The 12,826-nt window shown below is 49.1% G+C and overlaps 1 protein-coding gene across 31 annotated transcripts in view; it reads right to left on the reverse strand.

The window, feature by feature from the left end:
• The window catches only part of ANKRD27 (ankyrin repeat domain 27), an 80,256-nt gene that overhangs the window by 54,854 nt on the left and 12,576 nt on the right, over positions 1-12,826 (reverse strand). For 29 of the 31 annotated variants that reach the window (XR_012427411.1, XR_012427409.1, XR_012427406.1 and 26 more), the window contains one exon: positions 8,053-8,184. Coding sequence is in view for 15 of the 31 variants with exons in the window: in XM_074023054.1 (XP_073879155.1) it covers positions 8,053-8,154 (102 nt within the window). In the remaining 16 variants the exon portion in view is untranslated. Of the gene's footprint in view, positions 1-7,421; positions 8,185-12,826 lie in introns of all 31 variants that reach the window. The other 2 variants (XM_074023066.1, XM_074023057.1) reach the window with 1 other exon arrangement.

A 12,826-nucleotide genomic window follows, 5' to 3' on the forward strand; every position in this document is an offset into this window, starting at 1 on the left:
ACTTGAGGTCAGGAGTTTGAGACTGGTCTGGCCAACATGGCAAAACCCCTGGCTCTACTAAAAATACAAGAATTAGCAAGGCGCGGTGGCACACGCCTGTAATGCCAGTACTTTGGGCGGCTAAGGCAGGCAGATCACTTGAGGTTAGGAGTTTGAGACCAGCCTGGGCCACATGATAAAACCCTGTCTCTACTAAAGAAACAAAAAACAAACACAAAAACGGAACAAAAAAATTAGCTGGGCATGGTGGTGCACGCCTATAGTCCCAGCTACTTGGGAGGTTCAGGTGGGAGGATCACCTAGGCCTGGGAGGCAGAGGTTGCAGTGAGCTGAGATCACGCCACTTCACTCCAGCCTGGGTGAGAGAGCTGTCTCCAAAAAAAAAAGCATAAAGAAAAGAGTAGGGCCCGGCGCGGTGGCTCAAGCCTGTAATCCCAGCACTTTGGGAGGCCGAGACAGGCGGATCACGAGGTCAGGAGATCGAGACCATCCTGGCTAACACGGTGAAACCCTGTTTCTACTAAAAAATACAAAAAACTAGCCGGGCGAGGTGGCGGGTGCCTGTAGTCCCAGCTACTCGGGAGGCTGAGGCAGAAGAATGGCGTAAACCCGGGAGGCGGAGCTTGCAGTGAGCTGAGATCCGGCCACTGCACTCCAGCCTGGACCACAAAGTGAGACTCCGTCTCAAAAAAAAAAAAAAAAAAAAAAAAAAAAAAAAGAGTAGAAGGAAACCATCATCCATGGGGAGCCCACCTTGGCCTCCCAAAGTGCTGGGATGACAGTCAGGAGCCACTGTGCCTGGTCCATTGTATTATTCTTTCTACCTTTATCTGTTTGAAATTAAACATAATAATCTGAAATTTTAATAAAAAATTAAAATAAAGCGAGGCCCTTAGATATTAGGCTAGAAGAAACAACCTCAAGGCTTCCATGTGGCCTCACCACTGCAGTTGGCAGAAAAGAAAGATGATCCTAGAGGCCAAAGTGGGCCACAGGCAATGGGATCTAAAGAACCAGTCCTCGGGTGTTTAATGCTTGAAGTCGAAGATGGCCCCCTCCAGTTGCACATGAAGGACTCACACCATCCCATTTAAGGAAGTGCCGTGGCTAGAGGGCCTTCATCTGGTCTCCGGGAAGCAGGAACTTCAAAGGGGCCTCACAGAACTCTGTCCCACTGTGCCCACATGCTGCCCGCTTGTTCGCATCACCTTCTCCGCCTCCCCTACTTGCATAACGCACGCCTGGCCCCATTCACGGCATCCCCACTGCCAAGCACACTACAGGACACGAGGCAGGTGCCCAGTGCATGTTTGCTGGGTAAATCGGGGGCCCTCAGGACCAACCCTTCCCCCATCCAGTTTTCTGGCAGACACAAAACAGAGGTCTAGTTCCTCCTGTGCCAAGAAAGAGAGAGGCTCCTGCTGCCCAGAGCATTTCATAGCAAGCAGAAGCCAACGCTGGGCTCTCAGGCTCCACCCACCCCCACAGCAATCCTGCTGAGACTGGGAAGGAGTCAGGCCCGGAGGAGGGGGTGGGCAGCTAGGCCAGCGGCCTCCAGGCTATCCCTTAGGGAGCTTCAGACTACTTCTGGAGTAGCTGTGGAGTTTTTACAGCCGGCAAAGACTTTTCAGAGTCACCGGCATAGACAAAGTTCAGAGTTACCGTGAAGACCAGAAGGTAGGGACCTAGAAATGTCAAGGCTTAACCAAAAAATGGTTTATTCTAGCCCCTTTATAAAGAATTTTTAAAATAACAGTAATTAAAGAAAGGCCAGGTGCGGTGGCTCACGCCTGTAATCCCAACACTTAGGGAGGCGGAGGCAGGTGGATCACCTGAGGTCAGGAGTTTGAGACCAGTCTGGCCAACATGGCGAAACCCCATCTCTACAACCAAAAATACAGAAATTAGCCAGGCGTGGTGGCGACAAAAATTAGCCAGGCGAGGTGGCGGCCGCTTGTAATCCCAGTTACTCAGGAGGCTGAAGTAGGAGAATCGCTTGAACCTGGGAGGCGGAGGTTGCAGTGAGCCAAGATCACACCATTGCACTGCAGCCTGGGCTACAAGAGCGAAACTCCATCCCGGGGGCAGCGTGGGCAGAGAAAGAAAGTCCTGCAAGAGCTGCATTTTATGGGGAAAACCCAAAGGAGACAGGCGCCGTGGTGCACGCCTGTCATCACAGCACTTTGGGAGGCCGAGGCGGGTGGATCACTTGAGTCCAGGAGTTCGAGACCAGCCTGGGCGACAGGGCAAAACCCCGTCTCCACAAAAAATACAAAAATTACCCAGGCATGGTGGAGCATGCCTGTAGTCCCAGCTAAGGAGGCTAAGACAGGAGGATCACTTGAGCCCAGGAGGTGGAGGTTGCAGTGAGCCAAGATCATGCCACTACACTCCAGCATGGGTGACAGAGCAAGACCCCATTTCAAAAGAAAGAAAGAAGGAAAGAAAAGTCAAATAAAAAGCAAGAATCTGCCTGAGTGGCACCTACTCCAGGGCGCCCTCCTGCTTCCTCCTCAGGCTGGATTAAGCACTCCACAACTGCCCACACTGCCTTTCGTCCTGACACTCATTCCTCTGGCCTGCAAATGGCCGGTTTCTGGAATTCCCTGAAGGCATGCCAAGTTCCCTACTGATCGTGTAACCCTGAAACCTGGCACGGTGCCTGGCGTGGAGTGGATGGCCACAGCTTGTTGGCAGCATCTATACTAAATAAATCCTGAGAACTGGAGCAGGGGTCTCAGCGCCCTTAGCTTGGATGAAAGTCAGTTCCTGGGGCTTAGAAGACATGCCGCTGGGATCCCAGACTAGGCCCCCGGAGCCTGCTTACCCCGTTAAATCAGACACCTCAATAAAAGGACCAAGTTTAATCTCCTTTGAAATTTTTGTTTTACTTATAGGCAAAGGGGCCGGTCCCCTGGTGCACCTGGGAAACCTGGAGGACTTCCAACCCTGCGCTGCAGCCCCAAGGACACAGACCTGCCCAGCCTGCTCTGACGACGCCGCAGGTGTGTAATTAGCCGGATAGCTGTAAGCACAGCGGTGACTTTTAGAAGCAGTGGGGGTGTCACGGGCCTCTGAGATTGAAATTTGAAATCTGGGTGAGCACAGGAGAAGGCACTTCCACTGTCCAATCAGATAGCAGAGGAGGGCAGGAAGGAGACACCTGCCTAGATGCGGGGGCGTCCCCACAAAAGGAGCACCTGGGAAGGAAGGTGGCTCGAGGTGTGGCTGGGTGGGGGTGGGGAGGGAAGGAGTAGTCAAGCTGCGCGCTCAGCTGCCCCACACACACTGCTGCAGGGCCACACGGAGAAGAGGCGGCCCAGCAGCGTGGACGCAGGGAGAAGCATGGCGCAGTTCACTCTGCAGGAGACACGTTTTTCTTTTGTTTTGTTTTGTTTTTGTTTGTTTGTTTTTGTTTTTCGAGGCAGAGTCTCCTTCTGTTGCCCAGCCTGGAGTGCAGTGGCGTGATCTTAGCTCACTGCAACCTCTGCCTCCCAGGTTCCTGCGATCCTCCTGCCTCAGCCTCCCGAGTAGCTGGGATTACAAGCGCCCACCACCATGCCTGGCTAATTTTTTGTATTTTTAGCAGAGACCAGGTTTCACTGTGTTGGCCAGACTGGTCTGGAACTCCAGACCTCATGATCCGCCCGCCTCAGCCTCCCAAAGTGCTGGGATTACAGGCGTGAGCTACCGTGCCCGGTCAAGACACATGTTTTTAAGCGGTGATTTCACATTTTTTGCAGTCTGATAAAAGACTCTGATCTCCAAGGCAGACTCAAGGGCAGTCAAACTTGGTACAAGGTCACGACCAGCCTGGGCAACATAGTGAGACCCTATCTCTACCAAAATATTAAAATGAAATAAAGTTGGTACGATGCCCAAACTTCATGGAAAGATATTTGGCATTCAACTGCTGAGGCCACAGAGATCCCTTAGAGGTGACAAAAAGGATGGCATCTATGTTGCTCAGGCTGGAGTGCAGTGGCTATTGAGAGGTGCAATCCCACTACTGATCAGCACGGGAGGTTTTTTTTTTGTTTTTTTTTCTTTTTGGAGATAGAGTCTTGCTCTGTCGCCTGGGCTGGAGTGCAGTGGTGCAATCTCGGCTCACTGCAACCTCTGCCTCCAGGGTTCAATGGATTCTCATGCCTCAGCCATCCAAGCAGCTGGGATTAATAGTGCGCACCACCACACCTAGCTAATTTTTGTATTTTTAGTAGATATGGGTTTTCACCATGTTGGCCAGGCTGGTCTTGAACTCCTGACCTCAAATGATCCGCCTGCCTCGGCCTCTCAAAGTGCTGGGATTACAGGCATGAGCCACTGCATTGGCCTAACTTTTGTAATTTTTGTAGAGACAGGGGTCTCAATTTCTTGCCCAGGCTGGCCTTGAACTCCTGACCTCAGGCAATCCTCCTGCCTTGGCCTCCCAAAGTGCTGGGATTATAGGTGTGAGCCACCATGCCTGGCCAACTAAGTGCTTTTCAGCTACAAGTCATGGGATTCCACTCAAGCTCACTTTAACAAACGAGGGATTTTGAATGAACTTTTCTACCTTGTCGCCTTCCTTTCGGGGACACCGGAGAATGGAGATTCTTCTTAGGCTGTACCATCCAGGGTTCCCCCACAGAACCCCAGACCCTCACTCCAGCTCCTCCTGAGATCCAGGGCATCCACAGGAACTGCTGGGGTCTACAGGGGGCAGCAGTGAGCCTCTGGTCTTCCTCAGCCTTGTTTGGTGTATTTGTATCAGTGAGGTTGCCCGTCATGTTGGCACAGGCCTATAGTCCCAGCTACTCAGGAGGCTGAGGCAGGAGGATCGCTGGAGCCCAGGAGCCCTGGGATGTCGTGAGCTATGCTGATTGCATCTCCATACTAAGTTTGGCATCAGTATGGTGACCTCCCAGGAGTGGGGGACCACCATGTTGCCCAAGGAGGGGTGAACACTGCCAGGCTGGAAATGGAGCAAGTCAAAAGTCCTGTGCTGTGCTGGGCACAGTGGCTGTGGTCAAGACAAGCCTGGTCAACATAGTGAAACCCCATCTCTGCTAAAAATACAAACATCAGCCAGGCATGGTGGTGGGTGCCTGTAATCCCAACTACTTGGTAGGCTGAGGTAGAAGAATCGCTTGAACCCAGGAGGCGGAGGTTGCAGCAAGCCGAGATACAGCCACTACACTGGAGGTTGAGGCTGCAGTAAGCCCTGACTGTGCCACTGCACTCCAGCCTGGGCATCAGAGTGAGACCCTGTCTCAAAAAAAAGAAAAGAAAGAAAAAGAAAAGCTTGGAGTGGCAGCCACCGGGCTCAGTAACACCATGCTGAGCAAGAGAGCTTCCCTAAAGAGCTTCCACAGAAATAACTATGCCACAGCGTGACACTTCTAAAAAGCTAAAGATATATATGAATATATGCACTTGTCTAGACAGTAGTTTAAATATCATACAACGAAGATAGGAAGGGAGGAAATAGTCCTGCAGTATAGCCAGGCCCTCCCTGATCCATGCCTGCCCTGCGTCCTGTACATTTCCTCTGCAGCACTCACCACCATCGTAATTAGTATGCACTTGCTCAGTAAATGATCATCTCTCACACTAGAATTTAAGCTCCATGAGGGTAAAGATGATGATCTACGGCCAGGCATGGCAGCTCACGCCTGTAATCCCAGCACTTTGGGAGGCCGAGGCAGGAGGATCACTTGAGGCCAGGAGTTCAAGAATAGCCTGGGCAACATAGTGAGACCCCATCTCTACAAAAAATAAAAACCAGCCAGGCATGGTGGCACAAGCTTGTAGTCCCAGCTACTTGGGAGGCTGAGGCAGAAGGACTGCTTGATTCTAGAGGTCTGAGGCTGCAGTGAGCCATGTTCACATCACTGTACTCTAGCCCAGCCTGGGGGACAGAGCAAGACCTTATCTCAAAAAAAAAAGGTAGTGATGTGTGTTTCTGCTTCTTGGTGAATCCCCACCATCAAGCAAAGTGTCTTGCATACAGTAGCTTTTAAAAATTGCTGTGGAATGAACTGATGACAATGAATGATGACAATGAATGCCTTTGGTGAATTTTATGAGATTTTTATTTGGAAAGAGCGATATTCTCTAATTTTTTAAATAATGAACTTTTTGGCTTCTAAAATCTAAAGTAAGAAGATTGTGGTGAAGAAATATGAATCACAAAACTAATCATAAAAACTGGAAAAGATGTCAAGAAACCTAGCTTCTCTTTGGGAGACGGAGGCGGGTGGATCACTTGAGGCCAGGAGTTCGAGACCAGCCAGGACAACATAGTGAAACCAAATCCCTACTAAAAATACAAAACTTAGGCCGGCTGTGGTGGCTCACGCCTGTAATCCCAGTATGTTGGGAGGCCAAGGCAGGTGGATCATGAGGTCAAGAGATCAAGACCACCTTGGCCAATATGGTGAAACCCCGTCTCCACTAAAAATACAAAAATTAGTTGGGCGTGGTGGCGCACGCCTGTAGTCCCAGCTACTCAGGAGGCTGAGGCAGGAAAATTGCTTGAACCCGGGAGGCGGACATTGGAGTAATCCGAGATTGCGCCACTGCAATGTAGCCTAGGTGACAGAGCAAGACTCTGTTTCAAAAAAAAAATTAGCCGGGCATGGTGGCTTGTGCCTGTAATCCCAGCTACTCAGGAGGCTGAGACAAATCGCTTGAACCCGGGAGGCAGAGATTGCAGAGAGTCAGAGTTGAGATCGTGCCACTGCACTCTAGCCTGAGCAACAGGCTCAAAAAAAAAAAAAAGAAAAAAGAAACCCGGTTTCTGATGGCAGAGCTTGGCCTGGGCAAAATGAATGTCAATTCCAGCCCAGGCATTGTGGCTCATGCCTGTAATCCCAGCACTTTGGGAAGCCGAGGTGGGAGGATCACCTGAGGTCAGGAGTTCGAGACCAGCCTGGCCAACATGGGTGAAACCCCATCTCTACTAAAAACACAAAAATTAGCCAGGCGTGGTTGCACACACCTGCAATCCCAGCTACTTGGGAGGCCGAGGCAGGAGAATCACTTGAACCTGGGAGGTGGAGGTTGCTGTGAGCCAAGATCATGCCACCAAACTCCAGCCTGGGCGACAGAGCAAGACTCTGTCTCAAAAAAAATTAATAAATAAAAATAAAAATAAATGAAAGTCAATTCCAGTGTCCCTGAGAGGCCGCTGAGAACCTGAAGCCACACTCAGCTAACCTGACTTCTCCTTCAGTTCAAACCCTCAGACACCTCACATACCTGAGTAGAGTCGCCCCATGGGATAAGAGAAGTGGATATGCCCATTTGAGAGAGTAGGAGACAACAGACAAAAAGATGACACAAGACTCCTCAAGCAGAGGCCACAGATGACACAAATGCACCCGGGACACTGTGTCCCCCAGTGCTGTCTAAGTAGAATGCCCACCAAGTTCACTGACCTGAGAACTGGAAAGATCCACAACACGGGGCCTGCCCTCTGTCCAGGCAGATGCCCCCACCGTGACAGGTGACAGCGTCTCCTGCCTGCTTCTCACTCCTGTTACCGGGCTGCCCCTGAAGGCTTCTGAGGTTGTGGCCTCTACCAGAGAAGTTCTTTCATCATGGTGCTTTCCCTTTGGAAACGCCTTTCGAAGCAGTCTATGAATGCATTTACTCGGTCCCTTATTCTATGAGGGCGAGCACTCACCTCCCAGACAGACCAGGACTCGTGAGGCCCCAGGGAGCAATTCTTTTTAGCCCTGGAGAAGCCCCCATAGGCAAGAGAGAAACAAGAGACCACCACAGCATGAGACCAAGTGTCACTGGTTGTGCTCCACGAAAGGGCACAGTTAGCCACAGGCGGGGGCCGGGAGTTCAGAGAAAGTATTACAGCCTGGACTGCAATCCCAGGAGGCTTCCTGGAGGGAGCGGCTCATGGGGGGCCCCTCGCTGCTCACTCAGAGACCAAGCGCACTGCTGGGAGTTTGTTAAGCTGGGTTTATAACGAACTCCCTCCAAACTGAGTCTTAGTCTACCACGTGTCTGGAACCATTCACGCCTCAGGGCAACCCTGAGGCTCAGCGCACTTACGATGCCGTGGATTTGGGCCACTTTGCTGCACAAGTCGGGGCGCCACTTTTGCAGAGCCAGATAGAAAGGATTTTTTAGGAGGTCTTCATCATACAGAGCCATATGGACTTCAGATGGGTCAGAGCAAATCTCCTGCAACAAGGGAGGGAAAAGCAGTGAATGGCCATTTTCGAATTTATGTAACACATGAAAATCTGCATGTGGCATTTTCTCTTTTTTTTCTGAGATGGAGTCTCACTCTGTCGCCCAGTATGGAGTGCAGCGGTGCAATCTCAGCTCACTGCAACCTCTGTCTCCTGTGCTCAAGCAATTCCCCTGGCTCAGCCTCGGGAGCAGCAGGAACTACAGGCGCCTGCCATCACGCTCGCTAATTTTTGTATTTTTAGTAAAGACAGGGTTTCGCCATGTTGGCCAGGCTGGTCTTGAACTCCTGACCTCAGGTGATCTGCCCACTTGGCCTCCCAAAGTGCTGGGATTACAGGCATGAGCCATCACACCCGACCTGCATCTGGCAATTTCTAAAGAGCATCCTCCAAAAAAAGAATTCATGACTGACTCCACCTGGAAATCTCAAATATAACCCACCAATTCCAAGATGACCTATTTGTTGGCTGATGTGTAAATTACGTTCAGAAAATCTTGTTAAACTCCAAGTCTTGGCTAAAGTATAAATGGCTATTTTTAGAACATCCTACATGACCAAAATTATGACACTCTCAAGATACTCATGTATTTTTAATGAAATATTTTAGCACACGGAAAAGTACTGAGTAATAATGCAAACCTAGCACCAGAATTAAGGAATTGTGACATTTTGCCATGTTTGCCTCAGATTTTCTTTTAAGAAAATCAAGTAGAAGGCAGGTATGATGGTTCATGCCTGTCATTCTACCACTTTGGGAGCCTGAGGCAAGAGGATCCCGTGAGCCCAGGAGTTTAAGACCAGTCTGGGCAATACAGCAAAACGCTCATCTCTACAAAAATAAACAATTATCTAGGTGTGGTGGGTGCCTGTTAGTCCCAGCCACTCGGGAGGCTGAGGCAGGAGAATCGCTTGAACCCAGGACGCAGAGGTTGCAGTGAGCCGAGATCATGCCACCGCACTCCAGCCTGGGCGACAGAGCGAGACTCCGTCTCAAAAAAAAGAAAACGAAAGAGGCCTGGGAGAGCTCCTTTGCTCCTCCGGCCACGTGAGGTTACAGAGAACAGACAGCTGTCTATGAAGCAGGCCCTCCCCAGACACCCAACCTGCAGGATCTTCACCTTGTACTTCCAGCCTCCAGAACTGTGAGAAACACATTTCTGTCATTTTCAAGTCATCCAGTCTACAGTGTTTTGTTACAGCAGCCTGCATTGGCTGAGATAGTCTGTGAGTATAAAGTCATATCCCACTGTTTTTAATTTTCACTGGTTCATTAATTAAATGAACTAAATTTCTTTATGTTTTGTAAACTGCCTTATGTCTTTTGCTCACTTTCCCACTGGGTTGTTGGCCTTTTTCTTAGGATTTATAGTTCTTTACACATCTGTATACTAGAGTAAGTTTTAAATACCATCCTCCAGGTTGGCTATAATCACAGCACTTGGGAAGGATGAGGTAGTAGGATCACTTGAGGTCAAGAGTTCAAGACCAGCCTGGGCAACATAGCGAGACCCCATCTCCACAAAAAAAAGTTTTAAAAATTAGCCATGTGTGGTGGTGTGTGCCTATAGTCCCAGCTACTCAGGAGCCTGGGGCAGGAGAATCACTTCAGCCCAGGAGGTTAAGGCCACTAGGAGCCATGATTACGCCATTGCACTCCACCCTGCGTGATGGAGCAAGACGCTGTCTAAAAAAATACATATATATATACACACACACACACATACACTCACACCATCTCCCAGTCTATAACTTGCTTTTTCATTTTGTCAAATGGATGTGTTCAGAAATAGAAGTTTGGATGTTATTTAGTTATTTTGAGACAGGGTTTCACACTGTCGCCCAGGCTAGAGCTGGAGTCCAGTGGCATGATCGCAGCTCACCATAACCTTGAACTCCTGGGCTCAAGTGATCTCCCACCTCCCACCTCAGCCTCCAGAGCAGCTGGGACTACAGGCACGCACCATCACACCCAGCTTTTTTTTTATTTTTCATTTTTTGTAGAGATGAGATTTTTGCTGTGTTGCCCAAGCTGAACTTGAACTCTTGGCCTCACGCAATCCTCCCACCTCAGCCTCCCAAAACGCTGGGATTACAGGTGTGAGTCACTGTGTCTGGCCAGAAATTTTGATGTGAATGGGAAGTCATCCCTCAATATACTTGGGGGATTGGTTCCAGGACCCCCTTGTATACCCAAGTCCATGCATACTCAAATCCCATGGTCGGCCCTGTGGAACTCACATGTCTGTGTCAGCCCTCCATATAGAAAAATTTGCAACCTGTGAATACGGCATTTTCAACCTGAATTTGGTTGAAAAAAACCCATGTAAGTGGGCCCACACAGTTCAAACCCGTATTGTTCAAGGGTCAACAATAGTTGGATTTGCCACTCTTTGACTTTAAGGTCAGTGCTTTTAGAGCCTTAGGAAGTCTGTAACTGGCATGTCTATCCTCTGGCAGGTCTTTTTGCAAAGTGACTTCACTATTCCCCCATCAGAAGATAGAATAGGCCAGGCACGGTGGCTCACACCTATAATCCCAGCACTTTGGAAGGCCGAGGCAGGCGAATCACTTGAGGTCAGGAGTTCGAGATCAGTTCAACCAACATGGCGAAACCACATCTCTACAAAAATACAAAAATTAGCGGGGAGTGGTGGCATGTGCCTGTTATCCCAGCTACCTGGGAGACTGAGGCAGAAGAATCGCTTGAACTCAGGAGGCAGAGGTTGCAGTGACCCGAGATCCTGCCACTGCACTCCACCTTGGGCAAAAGACAGAGACTCAGTCTCAAAAAAAAGAAAAAAAAAGGAAGCAGACTCATTTCCGCAGGCCCTGAATCAGAGCCAGCCCTGTGACTTGCTTCAACCAACAGGGAGAATCGATGCTGTACAATTTATGAGTGTCAGCGTCAAGAGGTCTTACAGGGGCCAGGCACAATGGCTCACTCCTGTAATCCCAGCACTTTGGGAGGCCAAGGCAGGTGGATCACTTCAGACCAGGAGTTAGAGACCAGCCTGGGCAAAACAGCAAGACCCTGTCTCTACAAATAATAAAATACAAAAATTATGGGCCGGGCGCGGAGGCTCGCGCCTGTAATCCCAGTACTTCGGGAGGCCGAGGTGGGCGGATCACGAGGTCAGGAGATTGAGACCATGGTGAAACCCCGTCTCTACTAAAAATACAAAAAAAACTAGCCGGGTGCGGTGGCAGGCACCTGTAGTCCCAGCTACTCGAGAGGCTGAGGCAGAAGAATGGTGTGAACCTGGGAGGCGGAGTTTGCAGTGAGCTGAGATAGTGCCACCACACTCCAGCCTGGGTGACAGAGCGAGATTCCATCTCAAAAAAAAAAAAAAAAAAAAAAATTTTCCAGGCGTGCTGGCACGTGCCTGTAGTCCCAACTACTTGGGAGGCTGAGAAGGGAGGATCGCTTGAGCCGAGGAGTTTGAGGCTGCAACGAACTATGATTGAAACACTGCACTCCAGCCCAGGCAACAGAGTGAGACCCCATCTCTTTAAAAAACAATAAAAAAGCCCAGGTACGGTGGCTCATGCCTCTAATCTCAACACTTTGGGAGGCCTAGGCAGGTGGATCACTTGAGGTCAGGAGTTTGAGACCAGCCTGGACAACATGGTGAAACCCCCTACTAAAATACAAAAATTAGCCGGGCATGATGGTATGTGCCTGTAATCCCAGCTACTCGGGAGGCTGAGGCAGGAGAATCACTTGAACCCAGGAGGCAAAGGTTGCAGTGAGCCAAGATCGCACCACTTCACTCCAGCCTGGGTGACAGAGTGAGACTCTGTCTCAAAACAAAACAAAAAAACTCTTAGTATATTTAAGATATAAGAAAAATAAATGTATATACATACACATACACTTATATAAGGCCTTGCAGATTCTCATTCTCATTCTCTTGGTACCCCAAGATCCCAAAGCTGTGAAGAAGCCCACGTGATGAAAGGCCATGGGGGAAGAGCAAGGCCAAGGTGGCCCAGTGAGCACAGCCAACCTGCCAGCAGAATACAGCCCCTTGAGGGAGCCCAGCTGACACCAGCAGAGGAACCACCGCCCAACTCACACATCGTAGGAAGTAACAAACTGTGGCAGTTTGAAGCCACTACATTTTGGGTTGGTTTGTTACATAGCAAAGGCTACCCGAAACCACGTCCTTTCCAATTTCAAAGACATAAAGGTAGTCCTTATGATTTCCAAAAATATTAAAGTTTTCTATTTTTAGGTCTTCAGTCTATCTGGATTTTTGTATGTGCTATAAATCAAGTGTCCAATTGTATTTCTCCATACAGAAAGCCAATGGTCCCATCATCATTTTTTGAATATTCTATCTATTTTGCACTGGTTGATAAGGCTACTGTTGTCACATTCCAAGATCCCACGTATGTTTAGCCTGTTTCCAGGCTCTTTTCTGTTTCAAGGGTCTGTCACATGTGAGAAATACAATTATGTATATATTACACAGAAATACACAATGTCATTTTAAATTTTCTATTAGCACATTAAAAAAGAAACAGGATGCAATTAATTTTAGCAATATATTTTATCTTAATATATCCAAAATACGGTATTTTCAACATGTGACCATTATTTATTTTGTTTTTTAGAGACAGGGTCTT

This window comes from Macaca fascicularis, chromosome 19 (assembly GCF_037993035.2).
Source record: "Macaca fascicularis isolate 582-1 chromosome 19, T2T-MFA8v1.1".
Lineage (NCBI taxonomy): Eukaryota > Metazoa > Chordata > Mammalia > Primates > Cercopithecidae > Macaca > Macaca fascicularis.